The sequence below is a fragment of the Gavialis gangeticus genome, unplaced genomic scaffold, assembly GCF_001723915.1.
Source record: "Gavialis gangeticus isolate Ggan-Ray unplaced genomic scaffold, GavGan_comp1, whole genome shotgun sequence".
Lineage (NCBI taxonomy): Eukaryota > Metazoa > Chordata > Crocodylia > Gavialidae > Gavialis > Gavialis gangeticus.
Window position 1 is genome coordinate 10,732,173 of NW_017728980.1, and position 22,727 is coordinate 10,754,899.

Below are 22,727 nucleotides of genomic sequence, written 5' to 3' on the forward strand. Positions count from 1 at the left end.
GGGGAACAGGGACTCCCCCAGCGCCTGCTGTTCCCCCCTAACCAGTTTATAACAGGCCACAAGATCCCCCCTCAGCCTTCTCTTTTGAAGGCTGAACAGGTTCAGGTCCCGCAACCTTTCCTCATAGGACCTACCCTGCTGTCCCTTGATCATACGAGTGGCCCTCCTCTGGACCCTCTCGATGCTGTCCACATCCCTCTTAAAGTGCGGCGCCCAGAGCTGGATCACCTCCTTGGACCTGCTCAAGATGCATCTGTGGATGCAACTATTGTCCATAGTTGTTCCCATCTGCACTGGACACAGTAGCTGTTTGTTCTGGCTAATGCTTCATTTTAAGTATAGCCAGGGGGACATAATAGATGGTTTTCTTCTTTCTCCAGAGCATACCAGAAGGCTCTTCTGGTATGCTCTGGAGAAAGCCATCCTGACCAGATGCTCCAGGATTTGGACCAGAGTCCTCAGGAATAACTCCTGGCAGACGGTTAGTGCCTCAACTAACCCTTGATGGATTGTGACACATTTAACTGTACTGCTCCACCTTTGCTGAGTCATTACAGGGTATATTCCTGTAATATATGCGGTCATCTGCTTTGACTGAAATAGCTGCTTCTGTTTTGTACTTTGAGTGCCTTAGATGCACCAGGAGAAGTTTTTCAATTTGCTCCTCGTTAGGATGGAATCTCCCAAGGGTCTTTCAGGCTTACGTAATGCCAATGACTCTGACAATGAAAGAAAATAGGTTGTTCTGTGTTTGTTAATAGGTTGATCTTCTGCAGGACCTTATTCTTCTTGCCAGTTTAAAAAAAAAAAAAAGTCAGTCTCTATGTCCCCTACTGCTGTGATGTTTGAATGCAGCTATGGGACAACGGTATCACATTCCAGACATACTGCATGCAGAAGCTCAGCTGAAACTTTTTAATGGGAGCAATGTGGGGTGTGAGGTGGGAGTTGTCATAGCACCAACTGTAGCACCCCTAAACTCACAGGAAGGTAGTGGTACCTCTACTGGTCATGTGCAAAAGGAGTCACAGAGGGGCTGTAATGGGGTGCAGTCTTGAGGACCATCTGAACCACCTTTTGAACCTCCTGCACTATCCTTCATGCTTGAAGGAGATGCCCCCAGCTCTGAGCACCCTAGAACCGGCTAGGTGAAGGCAAGGATTATTTCTTTTTGTTTTTAGTTACAGTTGGTTCTCCCAGGAGTTGGGCACATTCAAAAAACACGCCAGGAACTGTCCTTCTTTGAGGAGCCCACAGTCTAGGGCCAGAGAGACAGACAGATAAGAGGTCAGGGAAAAGGGAGCAACTTCATACAATTTCTGTACAACCCAGTTCATTGCATGCAGCACAGCATTAGTGGGTCTTTAAGAGGAATTAAACATGAGCACAGAAGCTCTGTGGATACCCTCAGGACAGTCACATTATGCGTGTGTTTAAGTTCAGACTCAGTTTTGTAAGTGGCCTGTCCTACCAATGCGTTGTCCCAAAAGCCTGGATTTGAATATGCAAATTGCCTCTGAGTTTCATGGATTTGGACCAGAGTTTCATGTCTCTGATCCCTTTCCAAGTGCAGGTCAAATCTTAAGCTTTTTGCCTTTAGCCTCTCAGTAGCACAATGGCTATACTGCCGAAAGACAGCAGACGACAACCCCCTTTGGGATTGACAGCAGTGCACGATTTGAATATCCTCAGCTCAACTCCTAAAGATTGCCACCAGCAGTGGCTTTTAGATCAGACTACCTTGTTCATGTCATAGTTATGTGATGACACTGGCCCAGGACACAGGATATAGATTTGTCTAGTCTCCTCCTTTCCCTTCATCTTTGAGCAACTGCTTCATCATTTCCTAGAAATTCTTTCTCCATATATCCCAGCTTAAAGGGCAGGAGACATCATTGTATCCAGTCACAGATGCTGGGAATGGGTAAGAATAGTAACAAGGCGAAAGCTTAATGACTTAAAATATCTTGCTGTGGTTGGAGAAGCGCCATCAAGATGACTTCATTGGTGTCTCCCTCGTTCTGCTTGTTACCGGAAAATAGAAACCATTGGAGCCATTTCAACACAGTCATCTTCCCCACACAGGTTGTTGTTTGGAAGCTGTCATCAAAGGCTTATGGTTTTTTGGCTTGGATGTTGGTGCAGAAAAAATATCTTTTGAATGATACAGGATCTGCTCCTTGCCTTCCCCATGAAGTGAATGCCAGCCATGTCCACCACTTCCTTGAAGGCAAACATGACTTTTCCTGTATCGTCATGGAAGGCTCCTGCAGTTCTGTAAGGCAGGACTCAAGGATGGGCCTTCATGAGTCAAGAGGACAGTGCACCTGTGTGTGTACCTGGAGGTGGAAGGCACGGGGGTTTCTTTCATGTCCACACTTGTTAGAGGAGGAGGAAGTATGTACCTGCCTAATGGATCCACCAGATGTTGCATCTTGCAGAACGGGGGTCTAGAAGTGGAAGGAGCAATGGAGGTCCACATGCTGCAGTACCGACTACTGTCTTGGTTGCTCCTGGCCTCGTTCAGTAAGCTCCAGGTTTGGCCCAGGGGATAAGGAAGGGATCCATAGTTTCTAGGGTCAGAAGGGACCTGACCAGATCATCAAGTCTGACCCCCTGCCCTGGGCAGGAATGAGTGCTGGGATCATAATATGTGGCTGGGGTATTATGATCCCAGCACTCGTTCCTGCCCAGGGCAGGGGGTCAGACTTGCTGATCTGGTCAGGTCCCTCCCGACCCTAGAAACTATGAAACTATGGATCCCTTCCTTCCTTATTCCCTGGGCCAAACCTGGAGCTTACTGAACAAGGCCAGGAGTGACCTGACCTTTAAATAAAGGTTTCCTATAAAAAGGAAGCAGAAATAGGCACCTATGCAGTGGCTAAGGCAGTGCTCCATAGACAAGAGACTAGGAAAGAAGAGTATTTCTGCTCTTACTGGGGAGAGAAAGCTCTCCAGTCGCACACTGACCAAAACCTCCAGCCTTAGCAGGCTCTACTAAAGGTGGTGCTGGGCCCACAGAAATAACAGGTGGTTTTCTACTGTGCTGTCCCTTTAAGCGCACACAGTGCCAAGTGCCTGGTTTCTGTGGCTCCTCTTGGGGAAGGTGATGCACATAACTCGCTTTGCTGGGCTTTCCACTTCCCCTTAGCCTCAGACTGCTGCTTAGGGTGGAGAGCTTCTCACTCTGACTCAAAAGTCCACCAAGTGACAGGCACAAATGGGTGCTTAGGGAATATCATGCTGACAGTTCCCCTCCAGGAGGCATTTCTTTTCTCTCTTCTCTTTTTGGAGCATTGCCTAGATTCACTGCTAGCTAGCCCAGCCTGAGAGTACTGGGGTGGGGGGTGGACACTATTGAGTAAAGCATGGTAGAAGCTCTTTGTTATTGGTTAGTAAAATACTTAAAGATCTGGATCCACTGAGGATCTGGCAATGGTCTTGGGCCTGCTGTCTGCTTCTGGTTCACTGAAGCAATTCAGGAGTCAACCGATAATTCTCCTTAAAGAGGGAGCGCTGCTGCTCTTTTCTTTACCCCTGGGCATGCCTGGTGTTTGCTTGTGGCATGTATGCATGGGTGGGAAAACCTGCATTATGAAAGGGTTGAGGGGGCTCTGGCCCATGGGGTGTGGAAAATCTTGAGGAATTAGCAGCTAAGAAGCAGCTCCACTATTACCATCCAGCCACTGAATGAGGAGGATTCACCTCTGGAGCTTCCTCATATGCAGCTCAGCTCTGCAAGCAGGGACTTCTCCCCCTCCACCCCCTGTAAAAGATCCCTCTGTACTTTGGCAAGCTGGCTCTCCTCCATGATGGTCTCGTGGTCTTCAGGAGGTTCCACGGAGAAATGTCAGTTCTTTGGGACAAGATCCATCCTTTTGTTCTGTGTTTGTACAGTGCATAGCACAGTGGAGTTCAGGTCCATGGGGGCTCTCAGGTGCTTTCATGAAAGAAATCATTCAATAAAACTCATGACAAACATGCATGCCTTGCTGAACCGAATCAGCCTCTTCAAGGTCTTACTTTCCCATATTAGTTGAGCAGGAAGGCATGTTTTCCAAGGAGACCTAAAAAAGTCAGGTTGTATATGTTGTATAAAAGCCCTTGTGGTATAGATTACCCACCTTCCGGTGGCTGGGGGTTGTACCCTGGAGAGCTGTATTTCAGTAGTCATATGTACAAGATGAACTTTGGGTATTCATTTGGGACAGCATCTGCTGTAGAATCGTGAAATATATTCATAGGGATGTACTCATGGTTGTTATCACTTTTATCTGCAGGGATGCAACAAGTACTGCAAGAATTGCCTGTATTTCCCAACTGGAATCCAGGTATCGTAGTTATGCCACCCATTTTAAACAGTGACAGAAGTGAACTGTCTTCCTGCATCTGAGCATCTCTGACAGCCTGGCACCTGCATCTGAACTCAGTGAATTGTATCGCCATTTTTCTCCAGTGGCACCAGCACAGCACCTTGGTGAGTATTTCTATCTACAGTCATCTTCCTTAACAACAATGAAACATAGGGATTGTGCACCTATACAAAAGGTCTTAATGTCTAGAGGTTTTCCAGTGAGTATGACAATCCCAACCATGTTACACTGCAATAGGCTGCAGCCTGGGAGTTGAGCTTAACTTGTTCTCTGTTTACTTTTTGTTTCCTAAATGGCATTTTGTAATCTAATATGAACTGTGGGAATCTGCTGGGTAAAACCGGGCTGTTTCCGGGTATGTAGTCATGTTTTTGATAAATGCTCTATATTGCATGCTCTGATTCATTATTTATGTTTTTAATGGTAATCGGGGAACAGGCATTTCCTTTCTTCCCTTTCCTGGAGACAGAGCTACTGCAATTAGTGAATGTTTTTGCTTCCCCTTCATTACTATCGCAATAAAATTTTAAGGCATATGGGCCCAGGCAGGCACTTTAAGAAAAATGTAGCATAAAATAGGGCAGCCTGCTATAGTTTATCCCAAAGGGGAAAATATGACACAAAGTACAAATCCACTTTGGTTGGCATGCTTTTAGGAAAAAAGAATAGCCTTGCAGTGAAGGCCTGGAAATGTGCTGTGGACCATCTAGGTTTGGTTGTGACCTCTGCTACAGATACTGTGATTGACCTTGTTCAAGTCACTTAACTTCTCTAAGTCTAAGTAAAGAGGGCGGTTTTTCCCCTTATGAGGATGTTGAGGCTGCTGCTGTGAGGTGTGGAAATACTATAGTGATGGTGATGCTAGTAAAATTCTTTGTGGTACCTAGAAGTCTGTCCCATTTGACTGACATGTACAAACTGTCTTTTGGTGGCACTTGTCTCGCAGTGAAAGCTTGGTAGCAACTCAGAAAAGTGCAGACTCAAGCAACAGCCCAGATACCTGTAAAACATGACCTATGGGTGAAGCTTTGTCTGTACCAGTATGGGCCTTTGGGCTGCGGGGCATTCAGACCTCTCAAGCCAGAGTCTGTTTGCAGAGATTAGCAATCATTTGCCTTGACACTGGGGTTCAAAGTTGCACATGGAAACAAGTCATTGGCTGCACATCTGTTACTAACCACATCCAATCTGATTAAAACTGAAAAGGCCCTCTCGTGCTTTTCTGCTCTTTCATTTCTTGTGTTTCTCTCAATGGGGAAATCTCACCGGTCAGCATCTGTCTTTGTGTTTTGTCAGCTTCACCTTTCTGGCTCTTCTGGGCTAACACAGGGTCAGAAATGGATTTCTCCAGTTGCTTTCCTGAGATTGCTTTTGTATGTTCCCAGCCCTTCTTCTTGGCCTGACTAGGTGATACCTGTTTGCTCTATACTGCTTGCTGCACCCCAGCAGCTGAATTCAGTCATCACTTCCTGGAGCCAGCAGCTGAAATTGGCCCGAGCGTTGCTTACCCGTGAAACACCCAGGTCCCGCACTCATCTGCCTTGGTGATGTAATTCTCGGGCAGTAGCCCAGAACAGCCAGTAGCTAGGGAAGTGCCATAAATCCAGCCCTCGCTGGTACTAGTTTGCTCCACTGGGGACATGAAAATAAAATCCCCTGGTACCAGCTCGAGCTCATCGTCATTCTGCGGGGTGTAGGGGTAGATCACTTGCAGCGTCTGGGGAAGGAGAGCAGAGAGCACATAAGACATGCAGATTTCTTTGGCAATGCAGAAAGACCAGCTCCTCATCACCCCTTCCCCTGTTCACCACTGTCTACAGGAGTTAAAAATGAGGTTACAGAAATGAAGGATAGACATTATAAATGGCAAATCTTATGACACAAACATATCCCACTTACTGAATGCTGCAAGACAGCTCCTTATGTGGCATGGTCTACTGCTTTGTCCAGTTCAGCTGTAAATGTCTGTAGCTAAGAGGCTGTTATTCTGGGGAAAACATTCAGATCTGTCTGTTGAGAAACTCATCTTGGTCTTCAAACTATTTCCCCGTTTCTTCTCTTGGCTCTTAGTCATATTCCACATTGGGGCACCCTAAGGGTTTTCCCCTTCTTTTCACCCTCATTCAGTGAAACACTTAAGCACCTGCTTATCTTTAGGCATCCTACTGCTTGAACAGACCTCTTCCTACTTGAAAAATTAAGCACGTGCTTAAGCATAGTACTGGATGAAGAACTAGATGTTCACACATTTCAGACTCCCGGTGATCATCTTCTGTATGTTTGCTTTTGTTTTAGCTGAAAGAGCATTCCTTTCTGCAGCCCCTTGGCTTTGAAAGTGGAGCAGCAATGCTTTGTCACCACTGGGCTAGCAAATTGAAACACGTTATGCCATTCTCAGAACTGTTCACAGGTGCAGGGAGGAAACGAATGCAAAGGTGATGAGAACTGTGCTGCTCGGATCATCTTGTTTCTTAATTATTTCTTAAGATGAGCAGGGTCAGGTTTTAAGGTGGGTGGAGAATTAGTGAGTAATTATAATTCTACTTCTAACAGGCACCGTGACGAACACACTTTCCTATTTACTTGCTCATGCATGTGTGTGCATGGATGCACAAGGTGTGCATATGTTTTTATGTATGGTATTGTGCTTTTAGAGGCTATATAAGTACCTAGTGTGTGTGTGTACGTGTGTGTGTATATATAATAATATAGGCCATCTAGACAGACATATGTAATGTATTTGATAAATATGGACATGATTAAATGCTGGTTTGTCAATAAGAACAAAGAGGACTGAAGGGGTACTGGCCTGGGACTCACGATTTGGGTTTGACTCTGCCCTGCCAGAATTTGAGTAAACTGCTGAATCTCTGTAAAATCCTTTGTGCAGGACTATGTGTTTGCACAGCACCAAGCACCACGGTGCCCTGATCTGTTTGGATCTTCTAAGTGCTACACAATAAAATGAAAAAAAGATCCTGCTATTCTGGTTGATTTAGGATAAGGCCAACAATTACCTCATGATTAACGAATCTTATATCTCTGGAGAATATTGCAGCAACCCAGTCGCATCCTAGCTTGACATCAATGTTCTGTGCTAATTTCTCCAGAGTGGGCAAGTGGCTTGCTTGGAAGTGATAGGCCAATGTCACATGCAGCTGTTTCTTATGGGGCTCCACATGTACATCTGGAATAAGACAAAAAAAATCAGGTCAACAGTGAACAACTCTTAAGATAAACAGCAGTGTCCCTCCCCCGTTTCAAAGGCATTAAAGCACTCGGCTTCCCAACACAGGGCATTTGGCCAAACTTAAAAGTTAGCAAAGGAAAACATCTCTCTGCATTACTAATGCACCACTTGCCTCAGTCTGACCCTTAAGATTTAGATTAGAGAAGCAATGGGTAGTAGTGAAGACAGGGGTGCCTTATAAAACCTTATGTCAACTTGGATTTGTTCAGCGTGGTAGGTGCTCTGGCCTTGAGCCACTGCAGGCAGGAACTCCTACAGCCCCCAGCTATAAAGTTACTAGTCTGTTGATTCAAAAGAGGCTCCAGCATCTATGCTGAAGGTCCCCGTTTTGTTCCTGTTTCATGGCCAAGTCACTGCCACTTGCCATACTTCTAAAACACAGTTTTTTGGGAGTCAGAAAACTCAGGAGGTTGATTGGGATTAGGCAGCTACTGTAGTTTTAAACTCCTCTTGGTTTTGCAAGGTGCTTTGGAAAATATCATTTTCTAGCTAAAGGGTAACATTTTCCCTATATTAAGAGATGAAGAGCTCTCAGAAATAAGCAACTACGTGTGCCCCCTGTCTGGCATTGGCCTGATTTTTCCAAAATGAGGTATGCCTACAAACTCACATTGAGATTACTGTTGTTGTATTTTCAGTGGTCCAGGGAATATGCCAGAAGTAATTTTTTTTTGTGACTTATTCGGTACCTTTGAAAATCAGACTGTGTTTTTTTGCCCCCGTTAAAACTGTTTCCTCCTGGTCCTGGGGAACTGCATGCAAGTGTCTCTGTAGGCTGGCAGTGTACTATTTTGGTCATCTTTAAAACTTAGATTGGGGTGTATTTGGCTTCATCAGGGACTAAGTTCATGGCAACAGACTCCTGTGAGAGATTGTGCTATTTTCTTCTCACCGGACTCTGAGAACAGGCCGTCAGCCTCTGAACATATTTAGAAAAATAGGTGTTTGAAGCTAAAGGCCACTTCCTCCCTGTTTTGAGGACTGAGAGTGCTTCTAGGTCACTATCAAGTGAAACTGCTGGGGAGTCAAGATAGCCTGCGTGCATTTAACTACAGCACAGAAATGTCAGTTGTGGATATGGACTTGTCTGTTCTACCTGGCATTGTGGAGAGCCAGACTGGCAGCAAAATCTTCCATGGACTCGGAGGTTATAATATCCTTATGTGTATGAAACCATTATTTTGATGCATTTTAATGCAGGTGTAAGCCTATGAACATCTAAGGCTATATATGTTGCTGCAACCAGCTGGCTGCAGCTGGGATGTGGGTGGGTGGGAGCTCATTAGGGAGCAGAGAGAGTTCTCTGAAACTTTTCTCTGGCTTTGGAGCTGTTCAGATGCAGCCAAGTGGCACTCCCTGGGGACCACACACACAGCAATGCGGGATTGTGAGAGCATGCTCTGCCTGTCCTGTTCCCTGCACCAGGAGATAAAGGAATTGGTTTGACTGCTGCTCTGTCTGTTGGTCACTCCCATGAGCCATGAGACTAGAGGACTGAAGATAGACTTTCAATCCTTTGTACTATCTAAGTGATGAAAAAGGAGGTGAGCAGGCCAGGGAACCTACTTCACAACCTGAGGTGGTAAATTTGCTAGAAGGATGCAGCAGGGGTGGTGGGGTTTCCTTCTACTTGTGGTGAAGCTCTTTACAAAGCTCTTGTAGGCCTTTCTGACAGAAATTTAGTAAGGAAAAGTCAACGGTCTCTCAATTATTGATGGGGAAAGTTTTGTGTCAGAGTAGCTTGAGGTGGTATGCCAGGCAGGAAATGCTAAGCCTCATAGACAAAGCGCCTGTCTGAAAGGTTAAAGAACCACTAAATGTCAGCTTCCCTTTCAGCAGATAACACTGCAGAGCAAGTGTGATGTGCTCTTTAAACTGAAGACAGTAGACTCTATGAAGAAGCATTAAAAAACACGGCACTCTGCAGGGTGCTCCTCTCTTGGGTCTTTTGTCCCGGACGCTCTTATTTAAAAATCGGATCCCATTTCTGTGAGTGTTATTTCTAGGCAGCATCAAAACGTTTGCTTCTGAAAATGCTTCCTGAGGGACTGAAGAACACGAGTCAGAGAGCAAATAGGCCATGGAGGAAGGCATCCTAAATTATGCGAGCCAAAGCTGAATGCCACAAAGGAAGGCAAAATATCCACCTTCCTTCCCCAGGTAGGACACTATCCTACTATGTCTTAATACCTTTCGTTAAACCAGTACTGTATCCTTTGGCTCGTCACTATATAAAATATCATGTATACCAACTGTGATGGCTAGTGCTATCCAGTAAAAAGGATGCACTTTGAGACAGCCATTATGGAATAAGTGAGGATTTTAATAAGATGTATGCGTCGTAGTTTTTGGCATCTTAAATTATAGCTATTCATTGGGCAAAGACTAATGTGTGTCACATACTGGTAATTTAAAAGGGCAGCCTTCGTGACCAAACTCTTTCCTGGCATAAATGATATATCTTAACAGATGGGGAATGAAATTCATTATAAGAGAAGAATATCTTTTGGAATGATAGGGCTGAATTTAGTGCAAATAAAAAGGTGCCACACAGAGAGGCACGTCCTGAGGGCCAGTTCCTTACATGGTGACTTCGGATGACATAATCTGAAATCAGGTTCTGGCTCGGAGGGGATACTGCTCAGGCAGTTGCAAGGAAAGTTGTTTCCAAGCCCCTCCATGAAAGTGCCTTGTGCTTGACTAAGAAAGACTACTTTTGGGGTAAATGGGTCAGTCTCTCTTCCCTACCCAACCCTTCAAACTGGGATGCTAATATTTTTAGCACTTGATACCTTCTGATGGGTTGTAAAGTAATTAATGAATCGGAATCTACTTAGAAGATTTGAACAGCAAAGCAGATGCACTTTACCAGGACATACTAGGAACACTGAGCACTAATGGAGCTTTGATGGTCAAACCTCTAGTAACAGTCTTTGATATATCCTGGCTACTCACCTGCTTTAGTCGCAGCTTCTGCAGCAAAGTCTGCAGCAAACTTCTTGAGGATCTCAGCACTCTCCTCCTTGACAAAAAGCCCAATGAAGTTTGAAGATGTGTAGAGCTCCAAAGGCAGAGGAGTGGGGAACTTGCATTTCCATCGCATCACGGTGGCCTGCAAGGCTTCAGTGAGTGCATCGACCTTGCTGTCTTCACACTGCCAAGAAATTCAGGACAGATGTTTTGTTAGGTACAGAAAATTCATTCCTGAAGTTATGAGCTCAGGGAAGGAAGAGTGGCCTTAAGGAGATTCCCTTGAGCTTCATGCAAGCACCAACATGTGTGCTCTCCTGTTAATTTGTCACATGGCTCACAGATTAGCATTGGCACCTGGCAACCTCATCCCATTAGTGGTCTCATAAAAATTAAAGATGTTTCATTACTTTTCTGCAGATGCTATGGTGATGCCATTAGAAATGTATGTGAAGGTCATTTAGATGACACTGATGCTGGCCTGTGATTTAGTGCAAGGGACACAGATACTAAACTCTACATCTCTCCCATGGTATGCCAGTGGCTTACTGCGTAGCCACAGACCAGACACATTCCTGTTTGTGCCTTGGTTCTCTTATGTAAAATGTGGATAATGCTATTTTCTGCCTCAGTGGGGGAACTGGGTGGCTTAATTAGTGCTTTAAACTGAGTCCCGGATCTTTTAGGACTCCAGTTCAAGGCGTTGTCTACTACTCTAGTCAAACATGGGCAAATAAGATTCCTCAATGGATTCCCATGATCTTATTCTGTTAAGGGAGAGAGGCTTTTGTTTTTTCTTTATAGGATCAGGCATTGAGTGATTTAGAGAAATCATTTGATTCTTAAAAATACCAAGCCATTTGCAATGACTTCAGGCAAGTTAAGCTATGTATTCCCTTAACAGGGCAGTGGTAGCTGACAAATAAGGTACAAAAGTCAGTGTAACAAGAAGCACTGGCTTACCATAAAGAATTGGCAAAGGGTGATATGTGGGAAGATATTGTGAGCTTTGTTCTTCCCACAGATCTGCTTTGATTGCTGCCAGAATTCAGAAAGCTTCTGAGACAAGGGGCCAGTAGGACGCAGGTAGAGGACGTACTCCCGAGGCAGGGGGTCATCAAGAAAGGGGTCACCCACATGAGAGAACAACCTGCGAGAAAGGGAGATATGAGAAGATATGGCTGTTTCAGAAGGACAGAAACTTTGCTTAAGAGATCACTTTAACCATGCCATGGCCCAGGTACCATTAGCAAGGAAAGCAGACATTGGAATGGGATGCAGGAGACCTGTTTGGGCTCCCTGGTTCTGCCAGAGGCTCTATGTAACCTTCACTTGGCTCTAGATTTTCAAAGCAATTAGTGATTTTGGGTGCCCAGCTTGAAAATCCATTTAAAGGACAGGTGCACAGCACTGAAGATCAAATTGGGTGCTTTTAAGCTTTCTCAAGACAGCACCCCAAAATTGAGATGCCTCCAAAATGTCACTACCCACCAAGCATCTAGGGTGTAAACTCACTTCTGTGCCTGAACTCCCTTTCATAATGCAGAGGCAATACTTCTTTCTGGGACTGGGATTACATGGTCTCCTGGGGCAGTACCTGTGTCTGTCTTTGTGGCACCTTGTGAAATAGTGCACCAGTTGTGCTAGTGTCCAGTAGTGTAACGGAGGGCAGGGGAGGGAACTGGGGTAGCAGCCTTGGGTGCTACCTTTGCATGCCCCACCCCCAATACAAACAGCTGCAACCACAGAGGCAGCTCATCACATCATTGATTGGCATCAGTTGCACGACTTCCCAGGGCATGGAGCTGCTCTGCTATGCCTCTGCTTGTGTCCTCCAGGCACTACCATGATATGAATAAGTAACAAAGTTTCCATAGAAAACATTTCATGTTACAGTTGGCAAACTACTTAAAATAAACCTTATCCACTGACTTAATTTTTTTTTTAACGTGTATTACTTCATACCAACCAGTCGCATGCTGCTTGCACGCTTCTTCCGCCTGTGGATGCCAGTGCTTTTTGCCTGAGGAGAGGGGAAAAGAATATTTTGTTATTAGTTTTAACAGGATTAGATGGAACTAGTAACCTCTGCTCTGCAAAGTGAATGGTGCAGTTATCATTAACACCAGAGCCAAGGCCTGAGGGCCAGATTTTGCCTTAATTGTCACTGAATAGTGTCTGAATACCACCCCCTCCTAAAATCCGTGGCTCTACATGCAGAGTAAAACATGGGTGGATTAAAGTAATCCCTACTCATGGACTCACTCAGTGCACTGCTGCCACCTCACTATGTACTATGGTCTATTTTCCCTGCACCATGCTCTGGCCTGCAGTACTAGTGGTAGGGGCCATCCCCATAAAAGCAGTCTGTCGAGGGGGAGCAGGTCCCAGGCTGGAGGTTTTCCCTCTTTCTACGGCTACTCCCTTCTTCCAGGTGAGCTGTGTCCTTGCCAGAGAAGGGACGACTCCGGCCCTCTGAACAGCAGCCTGTCACCAGAGAGATCCTAACTGGCAAGAAGAAGGGAACAAGACTCTAGTCCTAACTCAGTTGAGTGTCGGGTTTATTCTCAGCAGCGGCAACACGAAAAAAGAGAATTCTGTTAAGCAAAGTGACTTCCATAAGGCAGCGAGGTGAGAGCAATGACAGAAATGTGCTGGACTGAGTGTGCGACTGTGAAAACCCATTCACAGTGTTGCTAAGACTCTCGCTTGTGTGAGCTGGTCCATAATGCCCTGGCTCCTGGAGTCACGTGAGAATGGATGTTCATAGCCCTCTGGGTTTTAGAAAAAAGCTAGAACCCAAATTCTCCCAGAAACAAGACGGCAAAAAAGGACTTGAAAAAATAAAAATAAAAATCTCAGCACTGATTTTAGCCAAGCTCATGATTTTTAAGGGTCTGACTCAGGAATTTTGAAGGCAAAGCTGCTTGGACAGATTTCCTCTTTTCAAGAACCCCCTGCTGAGCAGACGTGTTCCATCTCCAGGCTTTCGTTGTGAAAGGGCTGCACCACGTTATTTATAAACACAGGGGAATATGGTTTCCATTGCTTTCAAAAATGATTTCCTGCTTCCTGCTTAACCCCTGGCTGCTCTTCTGGCATAACACATGTCAAATCAACACCTTTTAAGAGCAGTACTGATATTGAGGAGAAGGTGCATAGGATCTGGATTTATTCTACATGCCCTTTATTAGAGATCCTTACAACAGAATAATAAACCAGTTTTGTTGCCAAATTGGTTTCTGCACGAGGACACTGACCTCTGCTTTCTTACCATTTGGCCTGGAGTGCTTTGTGATCCTGGGACATCTTTTTATTTCAGACCCGTTGGTACTAGGGTTTTAAAATGACCTACTTATCAGTTGCTTGCTCAACTAGAAAATCAAAAGGTTGGCTATAAAAAGTGCAATTATCTTATTTAGTGTCCAGAAGAGCAGAGGAAGCCAACTACCACCAGGGGGCATAAAGGAAATACAGGGGTTTGGCCTGCAAGGGCCTTCAAAAATGGCTAGGTATAATTCAGTCCCTGGTAAATTGACTGTCTGTGCTCTGCTGTTCCTCTTATGCCTCCATCCCTCTCCCTTTTTCTTTTAATTAACAAACTTTAAATATATATGCATAGCCAAATCGCTCCATTCCCTGAGCTGTCAGGAAAATACAGAAACAAAACAATCCACTGGCATTTAATGCACCTTTTTCTTAAAACAAAAAAAAAAATCCCAGATGGACATGAAGTATGGAAATGCAGGTATTTTTGGACTGGTCAATTAAGCTCTGGGACTTGCTGTTTCAAGACATCACTGAGGTTGAGATGCTGACATAATTGTGAATATTATAACTAGATTTGGAAAGGAGAGACACGCTAGTGTGGTGGTTCTCAACCTTTCTAGGTTCAAATCACCCCTTGGAAAATGTCAGCTCTGAGTCTTCACTTGTTTTTTGACAAGATAAAAATAAGAGAATAATTCTTCTGTTGCAAAGAACTCAGAAAGACCACAACAGAGCAGACTATCTTTAACACTATGGTTTCCTATTGGAAATTGCTGTGGCACCCTGGTTGAGAAGCAGTGCTCTAGTGTATCAAGGCATAAGTTGACTTTTCACAATTGTAAGTCAGGAGGAAATGCATCCATAATTTCCTACTGGAGGGTGCCTTTCTCTGAAGTCACTGATGTTGCCTGCTGTTGGAGGCAGGGTATTGGACAGAATGGGTCATTGGTCCAATTCGGCATGGCGATTCCTGTGTTTTGCACAACAGCTGGAGATCAAAGAGCACAGGTAGGAAAAAGTCTGAATAGCAGAGACACAAAACCAGAGTTCCTACCAAAAGCACCACATGCAGCAGAGACCATGTCATTGTCCAAGGCTGCCTCCAGGTAACCCCATCATTGGGACTCAGTGCAGCAGTCTCACAAAGACATGTAAACCTCTAGTTCCAGGAGAACATCTTTGCATTTGAAACTCAGGGTCATAGGGAGATGGGGCCATCTCTCCCAGGACCACACACTAGAAACATCCTGACACAGCTGTAGCATCTGATGAAGGTAACCACTCTTTCACATCTTTAGGGAATACAAGCCTCAGACAATGACCACTATTATTTTCCAGATGTTAATTTTGCTTAAGCAGCTGCTTCCATTTCATTCTATGGTAGGACAGAACTGTATTCTGTAAAAACTTGGCTAAAGACAGGAACATCTATTCAATTGCTGCCTGTGTTCAGATGACCCTCAGTTTAACTATTGTACATTATTATGGTATGGCTTCTCGTAAAGCAAAAACTTCCTGACATCTTTAGGCCTGAATGATCGTGTACTGAGCTGAAAGTCAGGAAAGAACTATATGCATTTTCCTCTGAGAGTATGGACAGTTGGATTTGATGGAGAAAATGGCTTGAAATGAATGTCAAGGGTTTGGGGTCAGGACTCCTGGGTTCTATTTGTGGCTCTGGGGTGGGTTCATCTTGGTGGTTAGAGGAAGTGAATGGAGTCACTAATTTTCAGTCTTGGTTCTGCCAATGACACTATGTGATAAATTGGCCGTGCCTGGTTTCCCTATCTACCCCTAGCGAGCATTTTTGAAAGGCCTCCAATCTCCATTCAGGGAAAGTGCTTCAGCTGTGCAGAGTGTTGCCCACATGCTAGAATGGGCATGTACAAATGAGAGAGAATAAAGCCATTGACTCAGCTGCATTCCAGCTTTTCCCAACCTCCCCATAAAAACATGCTCTTGTTTTGAAAAAGGAAGAGGAAGGAGCAAGATGGTGGCACAGAAACGGCAGGGTTGCAAACGTGTGATTGGGAAAACGCTTCCAAGTCCTGTTGCTGACAGACAACTGCTGTGGCATTCCCAGCACCTGGCTTCTGGAAGGATGAGCCTTGCCTGCTAGACTGGCAGGTCTACCTGGGCGTGCTTTGTTTAATATGGCTGCACATGACTGAGACACTGAAGTGTCCAGTTTTCTTTGGAAAAGAAATCTACAATCTGAGGTCTCTGGATGCACGGCTGGAGTTGGGAGTGAGGGGGTAGAGCCACAGGTGGTGAAAACTGCTGTACGTCCACAACTCTCTGATCCTTTCTATTAACCAGGTTTCTAGCCCTCGATTTTTGTTTCATCCACTCTAGTTATACCGCCGCTGGCTGTCCTAAACAGCTTCCCTCCCTTTTCTCCTTGATTGTTTACTAGGGCTGTGTGAAACACCATTGTTTCATGAGGTCCGTTTTGCAGGGACAGTGTTTAGTTTCATTGTTTCGTTTCATTTCAAAGCACTGTCCTGTTTCGTTTAGTTCAAACTGTTTCACTGTTTCGACTCATTTTGCCCATAGGCTATAATGGGGAATCATGAAAATGCATAAAAATGTTGTCATTTGTTGCCTGATTTGGATGCAAAGTGTAGGGATGGTAGCCCCTTCTGCAGGCATGAAGCCTGCCAAGTTTCAAGGAGATAAGCGCAGAGGTTTCTTGGAAACTGCACCTCAAAGTCTTGAAAGCAAAATTGGCTAGTAGCGGCAGCCTCCTGTCATCCGGCATTCAGATCCGGGGGCCTGCGGGGCTGTGCCGGACTCCTCCCAGGGCTGCGGGCCCCTGGATCTGCACCGGATGACAGGAAGCTGCAGCTCCTGCCTGGGACCAGCGCTGGGCACAGCCTGCACCCAGCACTGGGCTCCGTGGCGCTCAGCCCAATGGCAGGAGGTGGATCGCAGGTCCAGCTCTGCTCACCTCCCGCCGCCGGGCTGCGTTCCAGTTGCCTCGGCCGGCCCCACGGAACGGGCGGGAGGCGGGCAGAGCTCCCTATTAGGCTGAGCTAGATGGGGCTGCAGAGCCGCTCAGAGCGCAGCCCTGGCTCTCCCCTGCCTCTCACCACTGGGCTGCTTCAAAACTAGAAACGTTTCGAAACTTTCAAAACGTTTCAAGTGGCCTCATTTTGTTTTGAAGCTGTTTTGATGCTTTTTGTTTCATTTAGATTTTGCTATTTCGAGCTCGAGACACGTCAAAACAGCTTCAAAACGAAATACTTGGCAAAATTTCTCACAGCCCTACTGTTTATACCCTTTAAAATGCTTCTGAGGCACGGTTCTTCAAACCACAGACCCTACCAGCTAATGCATCTATTTCTTTTGTTTCCACAGTACTGGATTGCCATTTACATTAAAAATTTACTCCCTGCAAAGTCCCGCTTGCTTTGAAATGAGCAATTTCTCCATTGCAGAGCAAAGGCAGACAAGCTGGCTCTCACTCATTATTTACTCTCTCCAGACCCCAGAGTAGATCTTTGAAGGAGTCATGCACAATGTAGCAGGACATACGGTGCTACCACCCACCTCTCATTGACTTGTTCTTTTAATGAATCTATGTTTTCTTGGAACCAATAGCACAAATACTGCTCTGTTGGAATTGATTGCAGCTCTCTCCCCGGTGCCTTTTGTACTCAAGGGATCTCAAAGGGCGTTAGGAAAACATCAGGCTGCGAGAAACGTATTCTTGTTTATGAGCTACTTCAAAAGGTGCCTGTTCCCCATTCAGTTTTTTCAGGCAGTATAAACATTGCCCCCCTCCCCATTTTAATTTTTATTATGGGGAAATACAAGATAATACAGAAGCAAAGGCGTATTTTTATCACAGGATTTAGAGCAGAGAGGGTGTTTTCTTTATCATGTATTTACCACTGGGAAAAGACAGGAGTGCAGAAGGCATGTCTGTTTAGGCATGATATAAAGAGTGAAGAATTTCCCCCTATTGCCCCGTTCAGTGTGCATCAGCCCTAGTATGGAAGGGACTGTTATCTGGGATGTTCAGTCTCTGGGAGGTCAGTATTTTCACATCTGGATGCTTCTGGTTATGCAGCTGTGTTACTTTTCCATCATCTAAACAAATGCCCTAAACAGTGTGGAAGCTGGTAGATGGCATGCAGCCCCTCTTTGAAAATTGGGTCACTTAATTAGGTGACTTGGGACTTGAACGCTTAACTTGAGGCACACAGGATTGATACTGTTGGCTCTGGATGCAACGGCTGGTTTTGTGATCGGGATACCTTAAGGAAGGAAACAGACTGAAATGAACTCATTTCTCAGAGGCCACCAAGCAGTCATTAAACGGTAACAGTTCCTGATCGCTGCCAGCTGTGTGTAGATTCAGGCCACAGACCTAGGTGTGAAAGGCTTCATTTAGCATTCCTGATCCTTTGAGCCATCTGGTTCTTAAGCAACTGAACACAAGAAGTCATTTCATTCGCCACTGAAATGCAGCCACCTCTACAATGAAATACGGGTATCTGCTTAGCAGTGTGTGGCAATGAAATACAAGTCATGAGAAGACAGTGAAGAGGAGCTGGATTTTTTTCTGAATGTGCCATGCAATTTAAGCTTCACAAGCCATCAGATCTGTGGACTCTCCGACAGCAGGCTACACCTTAAAACATCACTGCAGTAGTTTTTTTCAATTGCAAGACAGAAGGAAGAGCACTCCCTTCTGAATCACTAGTCAAACCAGACCTCGAGGCAACTAGGAAGTCTGACAGCCAAACACTTGCACCCTTATTTTGCAAGATGCTACAGCAGAAGCTGAATAAATGCCCAGGAATACCTGCTAAGTAAACAGCGTGCTATGCCCATTTTAACCCACAGCAGCTTAATGGAAAAGCAGATAGCCTGGCATCCTATTCAGCTTAACTCATTACTATTGAAGGATTCTGGCTTCCTGCAATTTTCGTAGGGAGAAAATAGTAACAGGGGAACGTCAATTCAGCTTGGAAATACATATCAATAAACATAAAGCATAATGGCAAAAACCCATTTACTTCAGAGGAAATGACTGTAATGGGGAATGATGCACTAACCATAAAAAGAACCTTCAGTCTCGGTAGCACCATGTAAAATCTTTTCTCAGTAATTGCTCGGCTTTCACGCAGTAACCCGGTTACAAAAAAATAAAAATGTGCATTTGCTGTCAGTGATACAGGCCAGGCTAATGTACGTGCAGCTAACACACATATGTAGAGAAAGAGCCCTCTTCTAATTCATAAAACAACTTGCACAATAACAAGACAGACAGGGCGGGGGCCAGGAGGAGGTAAAATTGCTTTTGGGGAATAGCAATGCACCTTTATCAGTGGAAGAAGCAGCCTGCCTGATTTGCATTTGGGAGAATAAAAACATCTATAGTTCTGAGCCAGAAAAGAACAATATGCAAAATTTCGGCAGTTTAGATCTAGAGAGAGAATAAGCTGGTCACTAAGCAGGAATAAGAGAAGAAGCTGGTCAATAATGCAGGAGACTGGCGTTTGATTTCTGACTGTGGCGCAGATTCCTCGAGCACCCTCAGGGTGGCCAGTTAATTTCTCGGTGTGTGGGAAACTGTACCTTTCAATAGGCTCTGCTATAGACAACCCCTTGAGACCAATTGTTATGCTATAAAAGACCCAGGCAGGAGCAGAAAATGAAACTAGTTTGTTGGGCTCCTTGGCTCTGAGTGATTAATGAACAACACATGGGACTAGGAACAAAATTGACTAAGAAAATACCCTGAGCGGAGGAACAGAGTACGAGCACCAGAGCTGAAATGCTTTGGACATGTCAAGGACAACTGGAGAACATTTAATTCAGTGGTGCTTGACTTGAAACTAGTAAGCAAAGGGAATACACAAACTAAACAGATTGGTAACTAAATTGGAAAAGATACAGTTGATGCTTGTACCAGAGGGATAAAACCCCCTCACACCGAATATGGAGTTAAAAGCAGGGGGTTTTGAAGTATACAAGAAACAGGGCACGTGAAGAGTTATGCATCCCCTGTTGTGCCCACCAAGCCACCATCAGCAGCTTATAGCCCTAACTCTTGTATTTAATAGCCCCTGGTGGGGCTGTCCTCCACGCATGCGTCTCAACTCTTTTCAAATCCGCTTATGCTCTTCTGTAATAATCTTTCCCATCTCCCTCTTGTTTTTCTTGTCAATCCTGCACAGTGCTGAGCACTCTGACTTTGATCTAGTAAAGATCTCGAACGCTGTGTCTAACTCAGTGACGTTCAACCAACATGCCAAGGCACCCAGTGGTGCTGCCAGCTCCTTTGAGAAGTGTCATGAAGTAGGAGGAGATAAGTGAGGTGGGAAGAGAGATACAGGCAGGCTCAAGCTTGTCCCTGCCTGGTCAGTCCCCCACTGTCTGGCCTCTCTGCAAGGAAATAAGCACTCTAATTTATAAAATACTTCTTGACATTGTGTGCCATTCAATCCACAAAGCTATGGAGGGGGGCCTTGAGCGAGTCCAAAAAGGTTGAGAACCACTGGTTTAACCCATGGACTTCATTATAGTAACACCAAGGCAAATGTACACATGCCTTCTCCTCTTCCCTGATCTGGCCTTTTCTGTATATGTGGAATAGTGCAGACTTTTTCTCTTACTCTCTTATCCTGCAGATCCTCCTTCCCACTGCCAACATATATTAAACTGCAGGGAACTCTGGGGAAAAAATTCTCTGGGTCTGGGTCAACCGAAGGGATTTGGGCCCAGTATTCCAGGCTGGCTGGAGGCCATCTAAAAATGATATTTGGTATGTATTAAGTCATCCTCTAGATGCTTTCTAGAGCTACCTGCATTTCTTCCTCTCTGTGTTCTCAGCAGGTCAAATTCTGTTCTCAGCGACAGTAACTTCTGCTTTTTTGTAAAAGAGAATTTAGTCTGTATACCTGTATGTGTACATGCCTATGCACATAAAAGCAAAAAAAAAAATGCTACCTACATTCTCTATCTCTGACTTTAGCCACAATAAGTCAGCGTTGTGTACATGCACTGAGGGATTTGTGAATGAGTACAGTCACCATCAGTCCTGGGCAGGGAGGTGGAGACTAAAATCTCTTTTATTATGTGCCTTATGCCTATACAAACGTCTTATCCGTAACAAAACTCCTTAGAGGGATGAATTCATCATTTTAAGTAGCCCCTAAATCTCTGGTCCATAAAATATTTAGCTATATAAATCAAGTGTTGCTGCAAATGGCATTAAACATGATGGAAAAATCTGGTTCTTTCAATGTTGAGTTTAGTTCGAAGCTAGCCAGCACGGCAGGCTGATAAATTGGAGCGTGCTGGTGAACAATACGTAGTATCTCCCTAGTGGCTGGTCCACCTAGTTCAGTGGTTCTCAACCTTTCTATATTTGAGGCCACCCCTCCTTAGACTCGAGGTGGCCCTAGGAAAATTCCAACTTAGTTTTCACTAATTTTTTGACTATAGAAAAATAGAGCAATTCTTTTGTTGCAAAGAACTTGGAAAGCCTACAACAGGTGAGAATGTTTTTAACACTGCGGATTCCTATTTGAAATCTTCAGGTTTATCTTGTGAATCATGTTTGCACACAACAGTGCTAACACTGAGTGCCACCCTACAGCATCTTTGAAGGGATCTCAAGGCACACCAGATCACTGCACCCTGGGTGAGAATCACTGACCTACTTGATAAAAGCCTACTACTGCCAATAGCTAGTTTAATTATTCCGTTAGTGGTGGGATAAAAGAAAGATTTATCTGAAATGTCATCATACCAGTCATTTTGGTATTCTAGAACAATGGCTCTCGACCTTTTCTGTACAAGGACCCATTTGTAAGCATCCATGGCAAGTCCTGACCCCTATTGAAAGTACATGCCTGTCCCCAATTCTTTCAGACATTCTAGGTCCTTGCTTACTTATTAGGAAAAACGGCCAAATATTCTATAATTTATCACTGGTCTTTCAACAAACGTATCTGGATGTGAAGGGCTTTTTATGGTAAATATTCTGAAGAGGGTATTTCTCTGAGTGTTTAATATTCAGGATCCAGTCCGTGGGATCGGTGACCTAAACGATATGACTGTTTCTGTTGCTCGACTGGATGACTGAACCTCTAGAAACAGAACTTGTGAATGAAGAAATCCCTGGGATTCAGTCCCTGTCTGGTGGGGGTGTGTAATTCAGCATAGATTTTAAAAACTAAACTACATAGGGTTTTTTTGCAGGCAAGAAACCCCTGCTCTGTAACGTACCATTTAGCCACGCAAGCACATTTCTTTCCTTTCAGTGAGCTTCAGATCCATCCTGTGAATATTACCCTAACTTTCTCTTCTGCTTTGGACCTAAAACATGGGACATAAAATCCTCCTTAGTATTGAGCCAAATTATACTCATAGCAGCTACAAAACTGACACGGCTAGTGGAGCATTTTCTGCTAAATTATGAAACCCACTTACAAACACGCATAGAATTTGACCAGATACTCTTAATTTAGGTCAGTGAATGTTACAGACAGGTCATTGGTTTTTAAAAACCCCAGACATTTTCTGAACTATGGAAACTCTCTAGTGAACGCAGAAAACTGCAAGATTTCAAACTGTGCCACATCCCTCAGGTCGAAGATATATATATTACACATGACAACATGATAGGATTCAGTTTTCTTTCTCCTCCCTTGAGCAGTAGTTGCCGTATATCTCAAAACCAACTCTTTAAAACCAAAGCCAAATGACAGGGAAATTGGAAACCCCATCAGGAACGTAATCAGGAAGCAAACTGTTCATACTCTGAATCTGTAGTTATAATAATTAAAGATGTTCTTTTCTGGCAACCCAGCCTTGGGATGATTTTTTTTTTTTTTTTTTTTTTT

General features: G+C 44.6%; 1 protein-coding gene across 1 annotated transcript in view; it reads right to left on the bottom strand.

The window, feature by feature from the left end:
* The window catches only part of UBASH3B (ubiquitin associated and SH3 domain containing B), a 116,505-nt gene that overhangs the window by 35,901 nt on the left and 57,877 nt on the right, over positions 1–22,727 (bottom strand). The window contains exons 2-6 of the mRNA XM_019509903.1: positions 12,563–12,616; positions 11,557–11,743; positions 10,579–10,777; positions 7,391–7,560; positions 5,882–6,090 (exon numbers count right to left, since the gene is read on the bottom strand). Of these exons, the coding sequence (XP_019365448.1) occupies positions 5,882–6,090; positions 7,391–7,560; positions 10,579–10,777; positions 11,557–11,743; positions 12,563–12,616 (819 nt within the window). The remainder of the gene's footprint in view (positions 1–5,881; positions 6,091–7,390; positions 7,561–10,578; positions 10,778–11,556; positions 11,744–12,562; positions 12,617–22,727) is intronic.